This window comes from Musa acuminata, chromosome BXJ2-4 (genome assembly GCF_036884655.1).
Source record: "Musa acuminata AAA Group cultivar baxijiao chromosome BXJ2-4, Cavendish_Baxijiao_AAA, whole genome shotgun sequence".
Taxonomy (NCBI): domain Eukaryota; kingdom Viridiplantae; phylum Streptophyta; class Magnoliopsida; order Zingiberales; family Musaceae; genus Musa; species Musa acuminata.
Window position 1 is genome coordinate 32,460,542 of NC_088341.1, and position 24,214 is coordinate 32,484,755.

Below are 24,214 nucleotides of genomic sequence, written 5' to 3' on the forward strand. Positions count from 1 at the left end.
AAAGAATAAGTTTTTGCAAATGAACATTATACCCCGAAGATATTCATTGCAAACATATAAAAAAAAATTGGAGCAGTAGTTTCATATAGAAAAGCATATTTGACATATGAAATCATATTGAAAGAAGTTTGTAAAGACTTTGATGAATATTAAAGTAAGTTAATGCCTTTCCTAAGGGAGTTTAGTTTTGTTTATGATTATGAAATGACTATTTCTTTAATGAGTACCGGGGAAGGACATTTTTGTTAGGTTTTTGGGCATTCTGTGCATGTTTGCATAGTTTTATTCAGCTCATTCATCCAATTATTTGTATAGATGCAACACATTTATCTAAAAAATATCTTGTTGTATTAATGATTACTACTACTATTAATGGATCTAGTAAGTTATTTCTTATCATATTTGAAATAACAGAGATTGAGGGGAGAGACTTGTGGGAATATTTGTTTTTTAGTTGGGAAAATGCTTTGGTGCACATTACGATTATTTAAATATCGTTAGGGATAAAAATTCAGAAATTCTTATAGCAATGAAAGAAATATTTTCAGAGGCTCATCATGGTTATTGTATGATCCATCTTTCGACAAATTTAATAAGTGACGTATATAATATGGAAACAATAAAACCTTTTTAGGCTATCGCAGGAGTACTTATTGGGTTTAAGTTTAATGAATGTATATGAAAACTGATAAAAAAATATATAAAAAATTATCATTGGATTTCAAAAATAAATAAAGAGAAGTGGGCTACTATATTTTTTACGGGATGATGATATGCAATGTTAACAATAAATGATTCCGAAAGCATGAATCCATTGCTAAAAGATAACCTAGACTATCAATAACATATATAATCAAGATGACACAAAGGAAAGTCGTTGAGTGGTTTTATTTGCATCATTAAATTGGCAATGTTATGATCTATACATTAACATCTCCAAGAAATTTCAAAATCAAAAGATAAGGCTAGATTCTACACTATTCACCCTCACTCGAATAATATTTTCTAGGTCTAAACATCTATTGAGATAGTCATAGTAGACCTGAAAAACTAAAATAGTTTATGTTGGTGTTTTGATATATTTATTATTCCATGCTCTCATGCAATAGTGGCTACTGGATTTTTGAATTCCAATCCATATGGCTATTATGAGGATTAATTTTTGGCAGAATATTGAAGAAGAATTATAGTGACACCATCTTCCCAACAAGAAGCAAGCAGTCTTGGGTTAAAAGAACCTAATGATAGGATTATCTTACCTTCCAAGAGAGTAAAACCACCGAGCAGAAGAAAGAATGCAAGGATCGAATTGAGACACAATGGTTAAATCACAATCGATGGTTATGCATTTTTTCATCGGTTGTATAAGTTAATGTTCTAAAATATAAAGCAATATTGTTTCTTCAATCTTTTTGTATAGCCTAGTTTTGATTAGTCTTTTGTTATCTATATTAGTTATAAGGGGTGATTTTTTATGTATAGTATATGTATACAAGTATACGGATATAATTTTTCAATAAGTGTGCCACAACATTATGAGACATTGTAATAATTTTGAATATGAAGTTACTAGTTTATAATTGATGTTATAATTTTTGTTATACAAATATTTTTGATGATATTTGAATAGTAGATTTATTGAATGAGATATGTTCCGTTGGGATGATCGCGTGCCAAATTCCAATAATTATACTAAAATTATCTTAAAAATAAAAATTGGGACAAATTAACTTAGAGTCATGTTATGATAGTTATGGAGAATTTGGTTCTAATTTGGATTAATTTTTAACCAAAATAAAAATTTGGTTCTAAGTTTGAATCTATTACCTTTATTGTAACTCAAGTGGACAATAGAGTTACACTAGTGTTATATCGTAGATACACTCATCATAGTATAACACTATAGTGGTGATAGTACCACCATTAGACAGTGATGTATTGAATTAGAGGGGTGGCACCACCCTTAGATTAGGTGATAGTATCGCCAATAATTGTAGTACTCTTCTTCAAAATAATAAAATTTAAAATAATCTAAAAATAAAAAAAGCTAGGATAAATTCTACTAAATATGTTAGAAACATAATATTATAGTTTTAAAAATTTTTGAATAGATTTAAGAATAATTAAATATATTTATACTTGAGTTACACTTGAGTTATACTGAGGTTACACTAGATCATAGATTCAATGTAAAGATCTTCTACTTCACCATTTATTGACTATTAAATCATAAAAAATATAAAATAATATAAAACATGTTAGAAACATGTTAATATCGCTTTTCTAAAGTTTGAGTAGGTATGGAGGACATTTAGAGATAGTTACACTTGAATTATACTCAAGTTACACTCGGGTTGTAGTGGATCACAAATTCAATATAGAAACCCGATATCTCACCGCCTATTGATTTTAAAATAAAAATATAAAAATATGTTATCATAGCTTTAGAGAAGCTTAAGAAGGATTGAGAATGATTGGAGATATTCATGCTTGAGTTACACATAAGTTATACTTGGGTTATACTAGATCATAGATTCAATTTAAAAATCTCATATTTAGCCACATACGACTCTAAAATAAAAAAAATATAAAATCTGTTAGAAACATGTTTTTACAGTTAAAAAAATTAGGTAAGTTTGGGAATAAATTCAATATTTATACTTAAGTTATACTAGAGTTATACTCGGGTCATATTCGAGTTACATCTCAGATTCAATTCAAAATAACCTATTTGGAAAATGAAGAATCCTAAATTAACACAATAACCACATACAATCAATCACAGTAGAGAGAGAGAGAGAGACTTATGGATAATAGCTTTAACACGACATGGAAGAAATTCACATTAACATTAATCAGATTGAATTCCAAACCAATTTGACATTGTCAAACAATTTCTAAAACAATAGAGGCCATCATACAAGTCAATAACAACACCCATCCAATTATAGTTGCTCAAATAACTGTGTCTTGTCACATAATCACAATCGTCTAATATAGCAATGGCAATTTGGAGCCTAAATAATTACATTTCTCATTGGAAATATTTCATATCTTGGTCCATCAGCAAGTTATCCATAGAGGCCATCATACAAGTCAATAACAACACCCATCCAATTATAGTTGCTCAAATATCTCTGTGTCTTGTTACATAATAACAGTCCTTTAATATAGCATTGACAATTTGGAACCTAAACAATTACATTTCTCATTGGCTAAATTTCATGTCTTTGTCCATCAGCAAGTGATCCATGTACTTCATCACAAATATTGTGCATTCATTGCTATGAAAATAGTGATAAAATAAATTAGTATAATAATTACATAACTTGACCAATGTGAATAACATGATTTACTTATGATCCATCTTGTTGAGGACATTTGACTATCTTTGTCTTTCATCCCTTAGTAATAATCTTCTCTATGGATATGTCCTTGAATTTTTTTACCTATTTCTCAATAAATAATTACTTAATATAAGATAAATATTCTGATAGTATAACTAGTCAAATTAGAACGCTTACCATTAATCTAAATATGTTCGAATGTGATATTTTTGGGGGAGAATTGTAATGGGAATAAATCTTCTCCTAAAGATCTATCACTAGGTGATGCCAATGGTTATTACTATAAAGTGGAATAAAAATATACCTAATGGAGCCATCCAGCAATTGAGTTTGCAATTCTTCATCTCAAATGCATGATATGCTACCTATAATTAAAAACCAATAAAAATATTAGTTGATCAATCACAAAGTAATATAAATTAAAGAACAAAAACCAAATATACTAGTTTACCTCAAAATCACTCCACAAAGAACAAAGATGATTAAAATTTTTATCCTGATTATATAATTTTATGACAAAAAATAAATTGATAGGCATTTATAACTTCTCCATCACTAAATTCTCCCACAACCAACAAATTCCAAAATGATTTATATTCATACATCATGATTCTGTCTTTCCAAAACGTAGAACAACTTGTCCTATAAATAACAAATAAAAATTCAATCATTTATAGTTATTTAATTTAACAATCAATTATTTGTAACACTTACTATAAATTCTTCAGTTTTGAAGCCAAAATAGCAATCGCTTCTTCATCACTAACAAACTTCTCATAAATATGCAAGATGCAAAATATTAGTCAATATAATTAAATTAATTATATTATAAATAAAATTGGATTTGGATCACCTTTTTTAAATTTTCTTTTTACATCTTGTAGGATTAAAGCCGTCTCTACAACATGGACTTTCATATGCTTATCTCTAGTCTCTCAGAATCCTTTAGATAACTTTTTCTTCCTAAAAAATATGAGCTATGTTTAAGGCTTGATAAATCGTAAGCATATACAGGAGTGTCAACGATTGAGCCCTTGATTGATCCTTCCGAATGATAGGTGTGGCGAAATAAATTTTAGATCAAACATCATGATAGGCCTGCAGTCATAAGATGTTCAGGTTCATGAACCTTGAGTATTTTATGTAATCTTTTAATTATATTTTTTAATGTAATCTTTTGTGTAGTCCTCGACGCCTGCAGTCATAAGATGCTCGGATTGCAAGTTACCACTTTCAATAGGCTAAAATATAGGTGAAAGCACTCCGGCCTGTCATGCTATTCACCAATTTGTCTTTTCTTTACGTATAATTTATGAAGACATGACGTATTGATACTGACTGATACGTGCTTGGTACTAAACTAATCGGGAGGTAACACAAGTGTTTGGTACTGAGACGTAGTGAGACATCATTGCCAATTTACTCGCTTATGATTTAGGTGATAGTCCAAAGTTTCAAGTAAGCTTCGTGGCAGTAAGAAGACGATCATTAGCGCACAAGATATAGACACTGGTTAATGTCATTATCATATATTAAAACAAAAGGAAGCAGCAATTATAATAAGACAGAGAGAGAATGTGAGTTTTCTTTGGTGGATCAACAAGATTTGGACCTAATTTTGCTGGTTTGGGCCCAAAGATTTCATCTACAATGACTATTATACTGCATTTGCTTAATCTAACGATGGACAGGATTTTTTAGGTAAAAAAGAAACAAAAATAGAAAATAGCAATACAGTAAACTCTAATAATACAAAGAAGAGTACAAGAATGACTCTGCCAGACAAGATTCCAGTAATTTTCTTCTGCAACCACAACATCAAATAAAGGAACGGAGAGATCGAAGCATAAGATAACATACGAAGGTCTTGACGAGTATCAAGGAAAATAAGATTATAAAGGTATTGTTACAGGCAGGAAAACAAATTGAGAAGGGAAGAAGAAGAGAGATGGCGGGATACGCAGTTCATTTCATCTCAAGGCTTCTGCACGACCCTGATCCGAGCCCAAGAAAGGCATCACATTTGCACTTCTTCCTCGTCGGCTGAAGCCCCCTGCAACGGCTAAAACAACGTGTGCACTCTTCTACTTGCTGCCGTGACGGAGGAGGGCTTAAACACAAGTCCAGGTTGAGGTCCGGACACCTGTACTTCTGGATCTGCCATGACCCTTCCCTGCTGCTGCTACTACAGCTGCTGCTGCTGCTGCCAATTATCTTCTCTTGCTCACATGGAAGAAGGCTCCTATCCTTCTCCTCACCCTTTGCGAAAGACATAGTGAAGCCCGATACGGGCGCATGGATCAAACGGTGCTTCTCCAGGTCTATTCCTCGACTCAACAGCTTTCTCCTGATGTGCGTGTTCCAGTAGTTCTTTATCTCGTTGTCTGTCCTTCCCGGCAACCTTCCAGCTATAAGAGACCACCTGAGCAGCTCATCGGAGTTTCCATTTAGAATCACATCAGAGCTATAGTTATAGTCCATCGTAGTTTATGATCGCAAGCACAGTGATCACTCACTTGTTACCGAGGTGGCTGTGGAGATTAATGATGAGCTCGTCCTCTACTTCGGTGAAGTTGCCACGCTTGAGGCCGGGGCGCAAGTAGTTGATCCAGCGCAGGCGGCAACTCTTACCGCACCGGAGAAGGCCGGCCTTCTTGGGGAGCGAGCGCCAGCACCCTTCTCCGTGGGCGCGGATGTAAGCTACAAGGCGGTCGTCTTCCTCCTTGGTCCATGCTCCTTTGTTGATGTGGGCCTTCTCGCAGCATGGAGACCTCCCCATCTCACCTTAGAACCTACAAGAATAGAATCCTCGACCTTCCTCCCCCTCCTCGCTCCAGCTATATATGGTTGAAGTGGGGGGGAGACTTCAAGTCGAGTTGGTGAGCAGAAAAGGATGACATGGGAGGAGTGGATTGGAGGAGGCTTCCCTCTCTCCTCATGTCATCGCTACCTAAAAAAACCAGTTGAATCAAAGGTGGCCATTGCATTATTATACTCGGGTAGGTTGGAACCAACGTGGGGCAGTACATTGTGGGTGGACGGATGCTGCTGTTTCTGGTTTCAGGCGGGCTTCCGCCTGTTTAGGTCCCAGTCAAAGAATCCTCGCCAACTTTGCTTCGTATCTTTGATGCTCGCATGTACTACCAGCCATGTATTTAATGTTTCGGACAAAGCTAACACTCCCGTTTAGGATCTTCACATACGTATTCATTATCTATTCCTATACTTGTGTGACATATTGGTGGTAAGGATATTCTCAGGAATATTCTGTTAATTTTTCTACTAAGATCTTGTCATATGGTGATGGATATATTATCACTCGGAATGATCCAACATCTTCCATTCCTTTGCCTCCTCAAGTGACCCATCACCCCAATCCTTCATGCCCAACCCTTATCACCACCCTCTCCCTCTCTCTCTCTCTCTCGCTCTCTGCTGATAACAGTTATGGAGGATTCTTGATAACAGTTGATGAGGATGCACTGATGATGTCAACTACCTTTCTAAGCTTTCCAGTTGCTCTTCTCTGTTGGCACAAGCAGATGGTTTGGGATTTAGAGTGCTGGTCATCAAGAAACCTTTTCTTTTTGTCCTCCATTTTCTTTCTTGGATGGAATTTTTGTCCCCCACGCCCACACTGAGTTGTTGTGTGTTGTTGTCCATTTCTCTTCTTCCTTCACATCTCAATCTTGTCTTCATGGTTTCTTTTGTCGCAACCTCCGCCATCACAGTTCGATTACGTAAAGCATATATCTGATTACTCCAAAAACACTAATATTGCATCACAACATACTAATTTAGAGATAATATTGGTTTCGAGTTAATTATGGTACATAGATTGTCACAAATTTGCACGCAGGAAACCTTACAATAAAAATGCAACTTACCCTAATTAAATCAAATGGACCTAATTAAGACGAAGCTGTGGTCTGCTCGTCGTGTGGAGATGTTGGCTTTATGATCCTTGTGTTTGGTGTTTCACTTGTTTGTAGCCGTGCTTATGACACCCAAAGAAAACAAGACAAAATCCACAAAACATGGCGGCGTAAATCACGCCAATCACTCCCAAGTATGAGATGTACCATTTTATATTAGATTGCTTATTTATTCTTAATCCATGTTGGGACTGTGTTTGTTTGGTCGAACAAGGAATTTTGCGAGTTTATAATCGAGCATGATCCTATAAACAATTATGTACATGAGCTTATCATAAATCAACTCGAGATTCAAAGCGAACTCGAGCTTTGTCATTCCCAAACTCTCTCACTCATTTGAAAACTAAGCTTAAGAATTAGGCTTAAGCTTAGCATATTAATCTTGATGAAGGTGTCAGAACGAGTCTTTAACAAATCCTAGTAATGATTAAACTAACATGAGAATCACATAATGATGTAACCATGAAAGTTATCTCTATCTTTTCCTTGGTTGTGTTTGAAGGAAAAGTAAGCCAACAACTTCTTTGAAGATATAAGCATTACGTACGATCCATGTCAATTTGTTTACAGATCTATACAAATCGAAATAGATTCAAGTATTGTCGGTTCAACTAAGACATAAATCTAAATAGTTCATTGACGATCGTAATGGTATAGTAATAGAATCAAGAAAGGGAGGAAATCAAATCAAGCTCCGAATACTGTGGGAACAAAATAAATCAAGCTCCAAATGCAGAAGCAATAATTAAATCTGTGGTCTTTAAAGGGTTTTCATCAGAAAACCGATCGAATTCAGGGGGACAAAAACCTACGTGCAATGTTCGAAGCAATTCAAGAGAAAACGACGGACACTTCCTCCACCAACAATCTATTGAGAATGACCATTACATATAGTCTTTTGCATTCAGTGGGGGCAGCTCCACTGCCACTTTCGGTAGTCGCCAAAACAATGGACAATGGCAAGTCGTCAACCTTAGCACACAGCCATTTTTGGTAGCCGCCAAACGGTGGACAATGGCAAGTCGTCAACCATAGCACACAGCCAAGTCGTCAACCTTGGCACAGACCAAATCTTATAAGTGGATGACTGCAGCTTAATAATTCACCAAACTTCATTTTTTCTATCAATTAATTGAAATTACATAGAGTGAGTCTAGAGACCGATGAAGAAGGGAAAGAAATAAAATGCTATTTGTCTTTTCCATCAAACTCCTTCAATTCTTTTCTCTATATATCTGTCCTTTTTCTTCGTCTTCTTCTTCTCATGTTTCCCATTCTTAGCTCTCAGATCATCTGCAGTCGCCTTGGCAGATGACTTTGCCAGCGCTACTGCACTCATAGAGCTCGCAGGGTTCAATACGTTCCGGATCTTGAAGACTGACCATGCGGTTCCAACAGCGTGTCCTGCAGCTTGAAGGCTGTCGTGTGTGACTTTGGCTGCTTCGTCACCGTACCTGCGACACCAAAGTTCCAATGCACACATATTATAATGCACCGTGATCGATCCAAAGCAATGCCAAATCCCTCATCTTATCGAGTAGAAATTCAAGATTGAGAAAACTAAATAAATAATAATAATTAAAACGGACCTGTGACACACAACTCCGGTAGTCACTTCCGAAGATGTTTTCAGGACATTCTTACCAGCCACTTCAGCAGCATCACAGATTTTACCTGTTGGCATCCCATAAAAAAGGTTAATTTATTAGCCCAACTAGGAGAATAACCGAGTATATCATATTTTATTATTGAGTTTAAGGATTACAAACAGAAATATGAACATAAACATCTCGTGTTACATAAATAATATATAAGCGCAAATGTATGTTATTTGATGCAATGAAATTTTTATATATATTAAAGAATATAAATAAAAACAGAGCATCTAATAAATTTGTATTTTTTTTAGATTTATGTGAACTAAAATCAACATTCTAAAATAGAACATCAAAAACACCAATCTAAGACACCAATTGGAGAGGGAATTGAAGTAGAATCGTACCAAATCCATCTAGAGAAGCAAGGACAACCTCGGCAGGCAAGAGTCGGAAAAGCTTACTGCCTACTTTTGAAGTCACAATAGAGTTTGTAACAGTCCCTGAAAACTTCAATACTCCAGTGAGAACTCCATTTGCCACTTTGTCTGACAATTTCGTGATCCTTTTTGCCCTGTGGAAGATAAAAGCATGCTCAAGGAAAAGTCCAAGAAGGGGAAAGAAAATATCGCTGTTGCCAACCTCGATATCTTATTTTATATAATCATCTAAGAAAAATATATAATAATTTTACTAAATATAATTCCTTAATTATCAATTATATCTTTTTTTCACATCCCCTCAATCATTATTGTTTCTAAAACTTATTTTATATATCAGTCAAGGTGCTGACATCGAAACCTTATTAGGGGGATAATAATAATGATGACGACAATGAGAAGAAGAAGAAAGAAAAAAATTGGGATGAATTAAAAGCATTCCCGATGTCTCCTAAAAATATTAAAAGTTTTCAAGTCGCAAATAACAAAAGGGGTTATCCATAAAAAGAAATATTTTATTAAACAAATATATGGACATGCATAAGAATTGCAAATAAAAACATAGGAGTGAAAAAAACTAGAAATGACAAGTAATATGTTACTATTTCTTTAATCTAAAATAAGTTTCTGATTCAATTTACTTCATTGTGACTTACTATTTCTTTAATCTAAAATAGTTTCTGATTCAATTTACTCCATTGTGAAATCATATCAAAGCGACCGAAGCTAACCTTTTCATCCTCTTCATGGCAGCCTTGCTGATTTCTGCCGGCTTTGAGCATGGCGTCACTTTCCCCTTCAGCTTATCCTCCCCCTGCTTAATCCGATTCGCCGTCACATCCCCACACCACAAGATCCCCTTGATGATCTTCCCAGAACCCTTAGCGACCAATTTTGCCGCCGTGCTGCTGTAGTTCTCCACGTCAGGCGCAAGAGTCGTCCAGTACGCGGCCGACCGCTCCTTCAACATCCCCTCGGCCGGCGTCACCTCCAACTCCACCGATCCATTCAGGACTTGTATCATCGCCGAAGACGACGCCGTCGCCGCCTGATCCTCTCCCTTCACCGCTATCTCCTGCGCTGAGAAACTACTGTAAGCCTGGAGCAGGCAATCCAATTCCCTGAGGAGACTCTCCTGCGTCTTTGAGGTGAAGGTGAGGCCGTAGTTGAGGAGGTCGTTGCCGTCGTCATCGTCGAGGAAGTTGGGGGGAACACGGAGGGAGAAGAAGTAGTGGGAGTGATCGAGCTTTACGATAATCTCGTCGCGGAGGAGGGGCCACCGAACAAGGCCGTCACCGACTACAGCGAGAACTGTGAGGGTGTTGTCGCCCTGGCGGAGGCGTACGAGGGAGAAGTCCCCAGCGCCGAGCTCGATGCTGTAGTTGGGGTCGATGAGGTAGACGATGGCGCCGGGGACGCAGATGAGGGTCTCCTCAACCGGACCTTCCTCGACCGGGGCCGGTAGGGCGAGGTTGTTGGCCTCCGCATCATCGTCTTCGACATCGGCGAAGGGGTTCCAGGCAAGGTCTCTGATGCCGGTCGAAGGATCCGAGGAGGCGGCGGAGGGGTTACCGGGAGAGGGAGGGGGGTGGGACGAGGAGGAGGCTGATGGCATGAGGAAGGGGGAGTGGTGTTCGCGATCGGACTCGACGACGCGAGGAGTGCAGCGCTCGGGTGGCGGCTGCTTGGATTCCCGCGTTATGGCGAAAGAAGCTTAAACTTCCGGCGACGAGACCGTTACACACAGATTAAATAGATGTTGACTTACGAAGGACGTAAATATAATTAGAAATATTTGAAGAATTAAAATTCGATGTAATAAAATCTTACACCGCCTTTCCTTAATCGATATTAACATATGTATATATTAATAATTTTAGAAAAATAATATGTAAAATGTAAATCTTGTCAACGTTTAACCACCGAGGTTGACAGTGATGAAAGTAAAGAAGATAAAAGAAAAAAAAGGAAAAAAGAAATAAAAAGAAAGAAAAATATGAAGGGATGGGAAAGACAGAAAGGATTAATATTTTTTTTTTATTTTGATTTCTAATTTTTATATTATTGTTTATTCTATTTAATTTGAAAAATTGTATACATATTGTTCATGCATGAATCAACAACATGTTTTTTGTTATGTATGTCGTTTTGGGTATACCGATGTTTGGTACGCTGATATCTGATTAGGTTGTGTGTGTTGCTTTTGGTATACTAACATTTGATTAGTTAGATTGCAAGATAAATTTATGTGATATTATTATACGATGCACGTTACATGAATAGTATTATTTTGATCATTTACATTATTCCCATTGATGAGTAAGGAGATCAGTTTATTGATTCTATTAGAGGATTAATGGATCATCAAAGATGATAGACTCGACAGAAATTTTCTCTATCAAATATTCAAGGATTTAAATCGTATCAAGAGTTAAAAAAGATCTATTTGTTAGCGACTATCATTCATGTTTGCTTTTATGATAAATTATATAATTTAAATACTATTCATTATTACATGATATGCACCTATTGATGTTCACTTCTTTCTTTTTATTCATACTATATTCATGCAAATGATAGTTGACTCTTATAAATGTACCTATTTATTCAACTTATTACTACTTGCATTTTTGTGTATTATTCCCTTTACTAATTTTTAGATGACAGTATATTTCGATTGACAAAATAAAGTTGAGATGATATTTGGAGAATATGAAAGGTATTTATTTACGTGATTACTATTACGATATATTTTTTTATATTTTTATTAAAGAATGTGAACATTAAAAGAAAATTTTATAGATTTTACTTATTAGGGGCATGACGTATAGATGGTTAAAAATGAGCCCATACAAGAATCCCAATATTATTAAAAATCGAATAATATCATATAAGAAAATATCTCGAGTGCAATATAGAAGAATAGGAGAGTGACTTCAAAACTAAAAATATATATTCAAAAGGATGACTTACTCTGAGCCTCTTTTGATGCTACATCATTTCTTTTCCCAATTATTTACCTAAAGAGTTAGGTAAATTTTTTTATTGATAAAATATAAACTCAAAACTTTAATTCTAACTATAATAGAAAATTCTGTTTTGAGTAACACTCGTAAAGTAAAATCATAACTAATCTTAAAGTTTGATTTAGTATTTTTTTTTCATGACATAAATTCTCTATCATCTACACTTTTAAAATAATATAACATAATTTTATTTAAATCTTTTAATTCAAAAAATTAATATAAATTTTTTTTTATCTCCAATAATCTTTTTATCATATCTATATAATAAAGAGATTCAAAATAATGTATACAAATTATTCTTCTACTATAATCTAATACGTCGATTACTTTCTTGGTAATTGAGATATATCCCAAAGAGGTAATTATTAAGGAAGGAGAAAAGAATTATAAGTCAAACAAATATATCATAAATTAATAATAAAAATATTAAAAATTTATTATAAGATTAGTATAATTCGATACTCTTTATCGGTATCAATGGAGAAAATCAAATTTTTTTATCATGTGAGATCAATCATAAGATCCTCAAGTTAGTCTCAACTTAAGGATCAATTTTTCTTGTATACCCTCTTACATAAATTTAAAAAATTATTTTATCTTTTTTTCTCACTCTTCTAGATTTATGAGAGAGAAATATAAGAGCATCCAAAATAAATTTTCATATCTTACTTTCCATTAAAATGTAAAAATACATTAGATATTTATGATAATAAATCCTAATTAACTAAGGATTTTCTTTTCTACTAATCATAAGCCACATCTATCAAGTATTTTGAATCCTTTTAGGACTCATCGAGAGTGGACATTATCTTGTGATTACTTATGCTCGTACTAGTGAAGACAAATGATGACTTGTCATCATGAAACAACACCGTCGGTGATAACTCTGTTAACCATGAAACAACAGCAGCTCGTCACTTATCAGTGGTGTAGGAAGAGCGTAGAGGACTTCCGACAGAAGCGTTTCAGGCAAATGCGCACCATCCTCTTCTTAGGTGGATGTGACAATGTGAGTTTGGCTTGAAACGAGTTCCTGAGGACATGTTCCAAGAGATGAGACGTCCGCGAGTGCTGGATTTGAGCGACTGCGATGTACAGGTGTTGCCGAGTTCAACAGCTCTTTCGAAGCATCTTCGTTACTTGGGCCTGTCTAATACCTGAATCAAAAGGTTGCCCAGATGTTTAACTCAACTTATCCATCTCCAAACTCTGCAACTTGAGAACTGCAAACTCCGTTCAAAAGCTGAAACTGTATAAGGTCTGCAACAAGAATGGACAGAGATCAACCAGCTGCTGCACTTGAATCAACTCCAGGGACATCTTTCCATAAAAATTCCTCCAAGTCAAGCTGGAACACGTTAGTCTAACAGAGCCAATGGGATTTCACTATTTCTGCTGGGGTTTTCCGATGTTGGAGAGTCTATCTCTACGTTAATATAGAGATACTGCTGCCCCGGACTGCGCAGATTATCAATCATGGACTGCCCTGGCCTCGAGGAACTACCGTTCCTGCCTCCATGTTTAGGAGAATCGACAATATCACAAGTTGGCGGATTGGTTGCTCTTCCAGGTTTTCAACAATTCAATGATGAGGCGGAGATCATAGCCCTCACATCGTTGTGCATCACGCGGTGGTGCCTCCGTGAGGGCCTGCTGCAGCATCACCTTCCGAATCTTAAAAGTCCTTGTTCATAGCGGATTGCGAGAGCCTCATCTGCAACCTTAATGCTGTGACAATCCTTGCCAGAATGGAGCAACTCATATCAGGATAACTATTTTTCATATAGTCCGAAGAAAATAGGCAAATCATCTTTTTTTTTTCTATATATTTTTTCTACATTGTATTCTCTTTTATTTTTTTTTCTGTTCTTTGGTCATTACCATTATCACATTGATGTTACAATTATTGAAAAAGTTTTATTAAAGAAGTTTGACTGAAGTAGCTTTAGAATACGAGAATTTTCCTCAACGAAATAGAGGATTTCTCTCAACAGAATAAAAAATTTAAAGAAATCTTATATGCTATCAATTTCTTCGTACATTTGCTACTGATCTTTCTCTGAGTTTTTCTTTTCCCAGAAACATTGTTCAAATAAGATGAAATGATAAAAGAGATTTTTGTTCCCCTTATATTTGTTTGCATGTCAATCTCTTTAAAATGTTTGCTCCTCTTTATTTTTTTGTTTGCTTCATATTTGTTTTCCTTATACCTTTCCCCAACAAAGAGGAAGGAAAAAAAAATCTCATTTCCGCTGCTATATTGACGATTTCCGTAATCTAACGTCTGTCTAGCTCACTGGTGTTGCTTCGCTGCCCAAAGAGCAACAGCAGCTGAATTATCCGTATGCCACTCTCACTCCTTCCAATGGCTTGACAATCAGATAGCTATCCTAGATTTTTGCCCTCTCCACTAAATCTTCTCTTGCTTTACCCCGCTCTCGAGTTCGCGATCTTTACGAGAAGAGAAGAGCAACTCCGGGTTCTTCACTGATGGCTGAAAACTTCAGTCCTACTGGTCTCGAGACGCTGCCTAATGGTGACTTCCCCAGAGAATCAAGTATTTGCCGAACGCTGGAATTGCATGGAGGAGTCGTGGTCGGTCACCGATATCTACCATCCCATGATAATTGTCAGGGTAAAATTTGGGATAACAGATGATCAAAGAAAGGAACAATGGCGTTGGTGAGATTAACACGGTAAGCATTTCTGGCAACGTACACTCTGATTTTGTACCTTAATTTCTTTCCTACTTTATTCTTTTTCTCTTTTTTGGTAGATGTTGCAGTAATACCAAAACCTGATCATTAAACTTGCTTCACCAGCGTACCTTTGATCAAAGCTATTCTCTGATATTGCTTGATTGGAAGGCAAAGTGTTGGTATGTGACCGTATACTCCTTAGCACACTCGTTACAGTTTTTTTGTTGCATACTGGTAAGACATTCGTCTCTTGCAATCAGTTCAACAGATAGAGATGCATTGTAGTAGAAGGTAAGCACTTGTTCTGTTTCCTTCTTCCATCTTGAAGAGATTCCCCGTTCGGAGCCTTATGGACGTAGTCGCCAAGATTTTGACAGGTAATTCTGATGTTCATCTCTCAGCAACACTTATGATGCTCAATCTTTAACCAGACATAGGATACCTTGAAGAACAAAGCCACAATTCTAGAGATATAACAAAGAGGACAAGGTAAGATGCTACTGATTGATCTGCATTTAGATGGTGTCAAAAGACCACAACACAATCCTGCAATTCATCTGCTTGATTCCCTTGTCTCTTCTTTTGTTGGCAGAAACTTCTCATTGCAACTGCGGAGCTGGTTCTGCCTATGTGACAACATGACTACTACGGCTGATGATACTATTTCATCCCGTAAGCACAACCGACCTTGTCAGCATTTACCTCTATCATTACTTGACACACTCTTTGCCCATTACCAAACTTTGAATTTACATAGGTTTCAGATGATGTTGGAGCTGCAACTAGCAGCATGATACATAGTCTTCATTTCACTCAACAATACCCGAGGAGAGATCTCAGACCAATTCCTGGAAGGCAGAGCTTGATTCAATTGTTTCAGCGAGGCTCAATCTTTAACCAGGAGTTGGCAAATCTTAAGAACAGAGCTTCCTCGAAGACATTTCAAACCCATCAGTAGATTGATGAATAATTTCTTCATATTCGGATTGTTGTTCACCTTTGAATCGCAGCTATGTTAACATTATGGAGAATAAATGGACTACAACATTCTTGTTCTACTGAGATATTATAATCACCATCTCCTGCTTTCAGAAGTAATATCCCGTAATCATCATCACCTTTCACAGGGCAAGATTATCAGTAGACTTCAACTCAATGAGAACCCACACCACCTCTCTTAATGACGATCTCACATGGTTGTGTTAGAATCCCTCACAAAAGCAGAGATGCAAAGACGAGCACAGGCAGCACTGCTGTTATGATTCCAATTTTGGCGAACTTTTCCACTGGGGGGAATGGGGGGAATCCTTCATGTGCCACAAAGCACGTCATCTTTCTCATGCCCTCGAACAGGGTCCCCATGGTGATGTAAGCCAGTTGAGAGCACAAGCCAAATGAACCCAGTAAAGCAGAACAAATCTTCCTGTCTTTTGGCATGAATCGAGGGCCTCGTTGAATGCTGCTGGTTGGTTGATGGATTACCAACTTTGACCACAATTGCACCCTGTCTCGGCGAGGCAGAGTGAGCTTTGAGCTTCGTGTCTCCCCGCCAAAAGAAGAGGTAAAAGAGGGATCCTACCAGGAAGACAACATGATGCTGGTTGCAGAGAAGATGACGAGAGATCCCATCATGTTGCGCATACGGGAAGCGGCAAGGTGTGAGTTTTGGTGTGGCGCTGGGGGCCATCATCGAGAGCCTGTGGCCACTGTTGGTGTTGGGCAGTCAGAGGAACCCTCAGGAGCGCACAACAAGATAACAGTAGCTCTTCACTACATGATGGGATGCCACCTAGTGCGCCAAAACCTGAAGATTACAAAAACAGCGAGCAAATTATGAGGCCAAGCGTTCGAGTGTGCGACGCCACGATCCATGGAAATGTGTGCGGAGTGCTCAACAGGGATGATTTCTGTGTGCTTTCCACCACCTTTTCCCTGTGCCTTCTTCAGCCTTCCTCTGTTCTATGATCTATGCTGATACCAAGTTGGGATCTATCGACAGTATCAGATTTAACAAAGCTTTTAAGAAATCACTTGGTATAGATTTTGTATATGGAGAAAACGTTTCAGGCACTGTCTTCTGTCAAAATGGATTGTATAGCTTCAAATGATTGCTAAACCATGTAAAAGGAGCACAACATTAGTTTATTACAGACAAGCTAAAGCTAGAAAACGGGCGTACATATGTACTTGTGGATAGACTCTTAGCAAATGACAAGGTTGGACGAATTGGGACTCATGAAATCATAGCGGCGTGCTGTCGTTCTTCTCAATCATGAAAAGAGATTGCCAAATATCATCCTCGGTCTTACCGGGAGATGGCATTCTGGGATTCTTAATGTTCGATGTCATTATATTCCACAAGTTTATCTATTTATCAATAATTTTCGCTAAATAGATACATATGGAAACAAAGAGCGGAAGAGTTGCAATCTTGCGCAATCGCTATCATTACACTCCGCAGACCAACTCTGCCAAGCTTTAGTACGAAGGAATTATGCTAGAGTTTAAAATAAGGATGCAGCCAACTTGTCCTCCCTGCCAAAAGCTACAGTTGCTCCAACTCTTACTTACAGGCGTCGGTCTTTTGCAGATGAATGGAGAATGGTAACTCACGAACTGTGCGACGGATGAATCAAAGTAATCGAAACGGCGATACAGATTAGAAAACCAAGAGGAAGATTACAAGAAAGAGAGAGAGAGAGAGAGAGAGAGAGAGCAGTCGTGGATACGTCTAAGGAATGGGCCCATGTGAATGCGTGGGCGAGTGTTCCGATGGTGAAGGCGAGGAGCACCGGCCCTCGAGAGAAGCAAATAAAATAAAAGGGCAGGGGGGAATGTTGCTCACGCTCGACTCACCGGCAGGTCTCTATTGGGCCCCACCCCCGAGTCTCACTGGAAGTATTCCATTAATTTTCTCCTATTTTTTTAATTATTAATATATTAATTTATTATTTGGAATCAAAGTTTTATATCCTCATAATAAAACTTTTAAATGGTATCGTATTGATTACAATATAAACATCTCCTTTGTAGAGATAAAGGTCGATCGAAAACTAAGTTGTTGCCTCCTGTGGTAAAGCTACTTTATCTGGCGTTTCTAATAGGGTGAGAGGAGCTTCATCTTTTGGCAGAGCATAAAGTTAACACGCTCGCCCAGCTGTAATTATGCCCCTTCCCCTGTTTGCTACTTTCTTCACCATCTCCTGGCGTGCCTCCGCGCCCTTCTTCGTGCAAGCCTCCTCTCTCTCTCTCTTGTTCCAAACGCACCCTTGCGCGGTCCGGGCGAGGAGGAGTTGGGACTCTGACTCGGGAAGCGGACCGAGCCGCTCGTGGGCAACAGTGGCGCCACGCTCGCATTGAGTGCACATTATAATGTATCTGATACCCAACAGGCCAAACCAAACCCGCTCTCTTCTCTACCACTCCGCTGCCTCGAAGCCTATGATAAAGTGAGAGAGGCCAAAACAAAATCATCACCACATTGCCTCTTTATCTCTCTACATATCTATCCTTAAGCGGTATAAATTCAAGCCCAAATGCCTTAACTTCCCTAGTGAGCTCCAAACATCAAGTACCATCTCCTTACGTCTGACACTCCTTCAACAAGAAACAGAGATAGTGGGAGTTGGCAAGAAGGAAAAGATGGGATCGACGCCGAACGGGAATGACGATAAGGTGGTGGAAACTGTGATGGTTGGAAGGTACGTGGAGATGGAGCACGATGGGGAAGAGAAGACCATCAAGTCCAGGCTTTCCGGCCTCCTCTGGCACGGTGGTTCCGCCTATGATGCCTGGTTCAGTTGTGCCTCGAACCAGGTCCGGCTCTTCTCCTAGCTAATTAGACCTCGCACATCTCTTCTCTTCCGTTTCATTCGATTTAGACGAGCAACGACGTTTGATGTTGTCTTGGATGTCGTTCAGGTGGCTCAGGTGCTGCTTACACTGCCTTACTCCTTCTCGCAGCTGGGGATGTTGAGCGGAATCTTATTCCAGCTATTCTATGGCTTGTTGGGGAGCTGGACAGCTTATCTCATCAGTATTCTCTATGTGGAGTACAGAACCAGGAAGGAGAGGGAGAAGGTCGACTTTAGGAACCATGTCATTCAGGTACGCAACTCTTTTTCTGCTGAATTTGCTTATATAGTTGATGTATCGATCCAACTCTACGACTTACTTGTTTTTGTTGCTCTTTGTACTCTTTGTTATGGAATGGAGTGGTTTGAGGTTCTAGATGGGCTACTTGGCAAGCACTGGAGGAATGTTGGATTGGCCTTTAACTGCACGTTTCTTCTCCTTGGATCTGTCATTCAGCTCATTGCTTGTGCTAGGTATGAATGCTTTTTTTCTACCTTCTTCCTGCAATTAAAGAGATGGTAGAAGTGAAGATAGCTGGTTGATGTGGTGGTGAACCATTCCTCGTACTCTCCTGTGACTGCAGCAACATATACTACATCAACGACAAGTTGGATAAGAGGACTTGGACTTATATTTTTGGAGCTTGCTGTGCCACCACAGTGTTCATCCCCTCCTTCCACAACTACAGGATATGGTCCTTTCTGGGCCTGGTCATGACCACCTACACCGCCTGGTACCTCGCCATCGCTTCCCTCCTCCATGGTCAGGTATGCAAGCAACACAAACGCTAGAACTTGCATCTCTTCTCGATCTGATCTTTTGAAAATTTGGGATGCTTGGTTGGGCGCTGCAATGGCGGCAGGTGGAAGGGGTGAAGCATTCGGGGCCAACGAAGCTGGTTCTCTACTTTACAGGCTCCACAAACATCCTCTACACATTCGGTGGGCACGCTGTCACAGTGTAAGGCGACAACACTTGGGTTCCCTCCATGCATAGAGCGTAAAACGAAGCAAACGCCAACAATTTCTAGATCGGTATACAAAGAAAATTGCACACTTGCCCACGTGATGTGATCGGACCACCCTCTCCTCACCTGTCCATCTCTTTCTTTTGGTTTTTCTTCGTAATATATGCATCACCTGTCTGCTTCTTTGACTACCTGTAGAATATGGGACCATCTCCCTTTCCCAGTTCCAAACACTGAGCCCAAAGCCTAAGGCATCTTTAGCTCCCCTAAAGAATGATAACCGGCGTAGTTGAGTTACTTGTCCTTTGGCTATCAGGAAGAACTGCATGTGCCTATATGTCACAGAGTTGTTTTCTTTGTTGCAATGTTGCATTTAGACACATCTTCCTTCTGCCGTTATGTACGTGCCTGAAAACATTAATTTACACCTCTCGGTTCACTTATCACACGGATAGTAACACCTAGTTTCAAGAAATATCCCAATATTGATCTCTTGTCTCCCTCCTCTGACAGTTTCTTGGTCTGCTTCCCACCAGTCCACACTATCACATTCAATACTTGTACAGTCAAACAAGCTTTCCCGTAAAACGTAATGTTATATCTGTCATAGAGTCTGTTGTTACTTTTAACTTTAGCAGTAGCATCATCTCCATCTGCGCAGACTAAGACATGCAAACGTACACAACCTGTTCGACAGAGTCTGAGCTTCACCTACTCACTTTGTGCATACAAACAAGACATTTATTTGTTCCACGAACCAGTTAAAATCGCTGTTCGATCATGCAGAAAAAGAAGTTATTTACTCTTTATTTTTAAGCTAAAATCATAGCAGTAATACAAGATTATGCTTATACTTTACGATGACCTGTTCTGTTAACGTGAACGTAACAGGGAAATCATGCACGCCATGTGGAAGCCGCAGAAGTTTAAGGCCATCTACCTGCTGGCCACTTTGTACGTGCTGACGCTCACGCTGCCGTCGGCGGCGAGCGTGTACTGGGCCTTCGGCGACGCGCTGCTCAACCACTCGAACGCGTTCTCGCTTTTGCCCCGAACGGCGTTCCGTGACGCGGCGGTGGTGCTGATGCTGATCCATCAGTTCATCACCTTCGGGTTCGCGTGCACGCCGCTGTACTTCGTGTGGGAGAAGGCCATCGGCCTCCACGACTGCCGCAGCTTGTGCAAGCGGGCGGCGGCGCGGCTGCCGGTGGTGATCCCCATATGGTTCCTGGCTATCATCTTCCCCTTCTTTGGGCCCATCAACTCGGCTGTGGGTTCGCTGCTCGTCAGCTTCACAGTCTACATCATCCCATCGCTCGCTCACATGTTCACCTTCCGATCCGCCATAGCCCGCGAGGTACTTCATCTTGATAATTTGTTAACTTGCTTCTCTTCTAGAGCTTTGCAGATAGTAGTAATCTGTTTGTACGTGTTTACTTACAATACGTAGGAGGTAAAAATGAATTGATAACAGTCCATGTATTATATGCATTCAGAGACTTACATGGTAGTGAAGAAGACATTAGCTAAGGAAAAAATATGTTATAACTTATTAGTTCATTGTTTATGGGGAGATGTATAAACATATCTCTAAGGGTGATTAGAAAAGTTGGGAGTCTGCAGGCAGAAGTAACATGGTTTCGTATTGATGTGTGACAATGCAGAGCGCAGTGGAGCGGCCGCCGAGGTTCGTCGGAGGGTGGATCGGCGCTTACGTGATGAACACGTTCGTGGTCGGGTGGGTGCTGGTGGTGGGGTTCGGGTTGGGGGGTTGGGCCAGCATGACCAACTTCATCCACCAGATCAACACCTTCGGCCTTTTCGCCAAGTGCTATCAGTGTCCACCACCCCCACCCCCACCTTTTCTTCCCATGCCCTCCATTACCCCGACACCATATCCTGGCAACTCTCACAATGCCACCAATCCGGCCATTGTTCCCTCGCCTTCTCCTTCACCTTCCTTCTTCCTTCACCATCGCCACCATCACCACCACCACCACGGCGGGCGGTGAGCTCGTGCTTCTGCTCGTCAGTTCCTCTGAGAAGCTGTACCCGGTAAGCCGTCAAAACGCTGCCAGTGTGAGTTGAAGACAAATGTACGATAACATGCGTGGGTTTTGATGAGCAGCACTTTGCGGACGCTAATTTGCTTTGTGGTAGAAAGGAGGCAGGCAAGAAAGGCCATGTTTGTGGTAGCAATGTTCCACTTAAACTAGCGATTTCTTTCTTTGTTGAAGAGTGTCATGAGATTATCCAACATGATCAGTGTCAGCTTCAGCTAGTTTTACTGTCGTTATTGCCTGGGAACGAACAACGTTGCCAGTATTATATATTTTGTCGTTCTGTGTGGGACTATCAAGATGCTGTGCGCCTGTGGCAGTGTGGCAGCGAAGCTGGTCTTACTAGCTCACACTTTTTCTGGGCCACATGCATCTTTATCATCCTTTTCCCTGAGTCATTGGCTTACTTTATCTGTTTACTCGGACGATCACTTCTTCTAGCTACTGATACCTGTAAGCTTTACTCTCTTCCAATAACATGCACCGATCGAGCTGCTTACAGATAACATTCTCAGTACTTAATCCATGTATGCATCTTTTAACTCGGGTCGAGACAAACATATAATAGATGTAGATAGGTTTTGTCGTAAGAAGTCCGCACCATGACAAATTCCACGTCATCGACGAGCAGGAACATTGGATTTGTTACTCCAAAGAAAGCAAACTGGGCAAGTGAGTTTACGTTTCTTCCAAAGATGCAAGGGAGGGATTGATGACAAAGGAGGTGTCTTTTGTGGTGGCAGTGTGGCCAAAAGCAACAGCATGGAATCACAGGTGAGATGAGATCATGCCAACCACGCCCAGGCCTTAGGTCTGCCAAAGACATTCTAAGGCTGCTTTCATGGATTGCCTTCAGCTCTTTCGGCCCTTTTTTCTGTAAGGGTTACTCCATCTTGTGTATCCTTCACACTCTTTTTTGCATGTCAGAAAAGATGGACCGGCCGGTTCAATCCTTCAGATCCTGATACAAAAAGACGCAAAGAAACAGGAAGTGATAAGTGGTTCAACTTAGGTTTGTCTTCTTCAATCTTGTCTCTTCCTTTTTCTATTTTTAATAATAAAAAATTTTATATATAGAGTTTTTCTTTTTTTATAAAAAAATAAATGATAAAAATGAGATTTGAACTATAACCTTATGATATTTTATTAAAATCTTTATTAACTAAACTAGCTATCACATTCATTTACAATATAAGGAGCATCTTCATTTGTGCTATTACAAAATACATCAACTAATTATCAACTCGGTTGGTCTCTCCCTACATAGTAAAAAAAATAGATTATTTTTATTTTTTAAATTCTAATCAATATAGTATAAATCAAGAAATTATTTATTTTTAGGAGAATTCCTCCAATAGTAAAGATGAAACCGAAGCATACTAAGATTGATAACTATAAAGGCCAATAATCAAATTCTTTTTCGTTCCTGAATATTCTAACCATATAATTATAGAATCATGGAAACCAAGATAAAAAGTACCTTGGAATTTGTTTCTTGTCGTGAAATGTCCGCTCTTGATTCTTGCCTACGCTCTCCTCTCTCTCTCTCTCGCTCGTAGGGAACTACAATGTGGGACAAGATAATTGGCGTGCAAATTGGTATGCAAATAAACATTGATGGTAGACAAAATTGCTTATGGTCTGTCATATTTCCTTATACAGTTCAGGCTCTTGCATATTTATTCTTTGCAAATCTGAAATATCCTTGCAAATTTTAATGTAACATGTATATATTGCCTAGTTAATATCCATGTAGAAAGCACTAGTTTATCCATATTTAAAAATCGATTAGTCTGAGTTATATATATATATATATATATATATATATATATATATATATATATATATATATAACATCCCAAAATACTCCTATTGTTTTTATAATCATAGTGAATATTTTAAAAAAACATGAATGTCATTTAAAGTTTCAATTAACTGTCAAAGTAATATTTAGCTAACAAAAAAAATCATAATGGGTGATTTTGGTATGGGTTCAAATCTTAGGCAAGCTTTTAAGATTACAATTAAATCTCCAAAAATAAGGTAGTAATCTAGGCCCAACAAAAACAGCAAATTTAGAAGGGACATTTCTATAGCAGGTAGTACTTTTTCGAGATCATTGCCTCAACTATGATATATTGATTGCATACTAGATTATCTTAGGGATAATAATTAACTACTACTCTATTATGGATCAAATGAGCTGAGAGGGATCCAGTCTCATCATAAATACTTGTGAATAATGAAGAATGGGTACCTCCATTTGTTAGATTATTAGGGCCAAGCACTT

The 24,214-nt window shown here is 38.6% G+C and overlaps 3 protein-coding genes across 3 annotated transcripts; 1 reads left to right on the forward strand and 2 right to left on the reverse strand.

Annotated features, from left to right (window-relative positions):
• Positions 1 to 5,174: 5,174 nt before the first annotated feature.
• LOC135609127 (MYB31 transcription factor31-like) lies at positions 5,175 to 6,241 on the reverse strand. Its single transcript, XM_065102221.1, has 2 exons — positions 5,864 to 6,241; positions 5,175 to 5,769 (listed from the first exon to the last, which is right to left on the reverse strand). Exons 1-2 carry the CDS (start codon positions 6,124 to 6,126, stop codon positions 5,313 to 5,315), a joined length of 720 nt encoding a protein of 239 aa, XP_064958293.1. The 5' UTR covers positions 6,127 to 6,241; the 3' UTR covers positions 5,175 to 5,312.
• Positions 6,242 to 8,486: 2,245 nt separating this feature from the next.
• LOC135608746 (senescence/dehydration-associated protein At4g35985, chloroplastic-like) lies at positions 8,487 to 10,985 on the reverse strand. The gene is made up of 4 exons (XM_065101783.1): positions 10,049 to 10,985; positions 9,285 to 9,451; positions 8,872 to 8,956; positions 8,487 to 8,736 (listed from the first exon to the last, which is right to left on the reverse strand). The coding sequence occupies exons 1-4, from the start codon at positions 10,930 to 10,932 to the stop codon at positions 8,487 to 8,489; spliced, it is 1,386 nt and encodes a 461-aa protein (XP_064957855.1). The 5' UTR covers positions 10,933 to 10,985.
• A 7,488-nt stretch (positions 10,986 to 18,473) lies between these two features.
• Positions 18,474 to 22,211, forward strand: LOC135610358 (auxin transporter-like protein 2). The gene is made up of 7 exons (XM_065104766.1): positions 18,474 to 18,858; positions 18,964 to 19,149; positions 19,258 to 19,370; positions 19,481 to 19,664; positions 19,760 to 19,857; positions 20,756 to 21,221; positions 21,529 to 22,211. Exons 1-7 carry the CDS (start codon positions 18,685 to 18,687, stop codon positions 21,874 to 21,876), a joined length of 1,569 nt encoding a protein of 522 aa, XP_064960838.1. The 5' UTR covers positions 18,474 to 18,684; the 3' UTR covers positions 21,877 to 22,211.
• Positions 22,212 to 24,214: the final 2,003 nt, after the last annotated feature.

Bases quoted from the DNA above. Each gene is read 5' to 3' on its own strand.
- LOC135609127 (XM_065102221.1), bottom strand. From the start codon at position 6,126: ATGGGGAGGTCTCCATGCTGCGAGAAGGCCCACATCAACAAAGGAGCA. The intron at 5,770-5,863 runs GTGAGTGATCAC...TGAGCTGCTCAG, and splicing joins CACAGCCACCTCGGTAACAA to GTGGTCTCTTATAGCTGGAA.
- LOC135608746 (XM_065101783.1), bottom strand. From the start codon at position 10,932: ATGCCATCAGCCTCCTCCTCGTCCCACCCCCCTCCCTCTCCCGGTAAC. The intron at 9,452-10,048 runs GTTAGCTTCGGT...TATCTTCCACAG, and splicing joins GCCATGAAGAGGATGAAAAG to GGCAAAAAGGATCACGAAAT. The intron at 8,957-9,284 runs GTACGATTCTAC...GGATGCCAACAG, and splicing joins TGCTTCTCTAGATGGATTTG to GTAAAATCTGTGATGCTGCT.
- LOC135610358 (XM_065104766.1), top strand. From the start codon at position 18,685: ATGGGATCGACGCCGAACGGGAATGACGATAAGGTGGTGGAAACTGTG. The intron at 19,665-19,759 runs GTATGCAAGCAA...CAATGGCGGCAG, and splicing joins CTTCCCTCCTCCATGGTCAG to GTGGAAGGGGTGAAGCATTC. The intron at 21,222-21,528 runs GTACTTCATCTT...GTGACAATGCAG, and splicing joins GATCCGCCATAGCCCGCGAG to AGCGCAGTGGAGCGGCCGCC.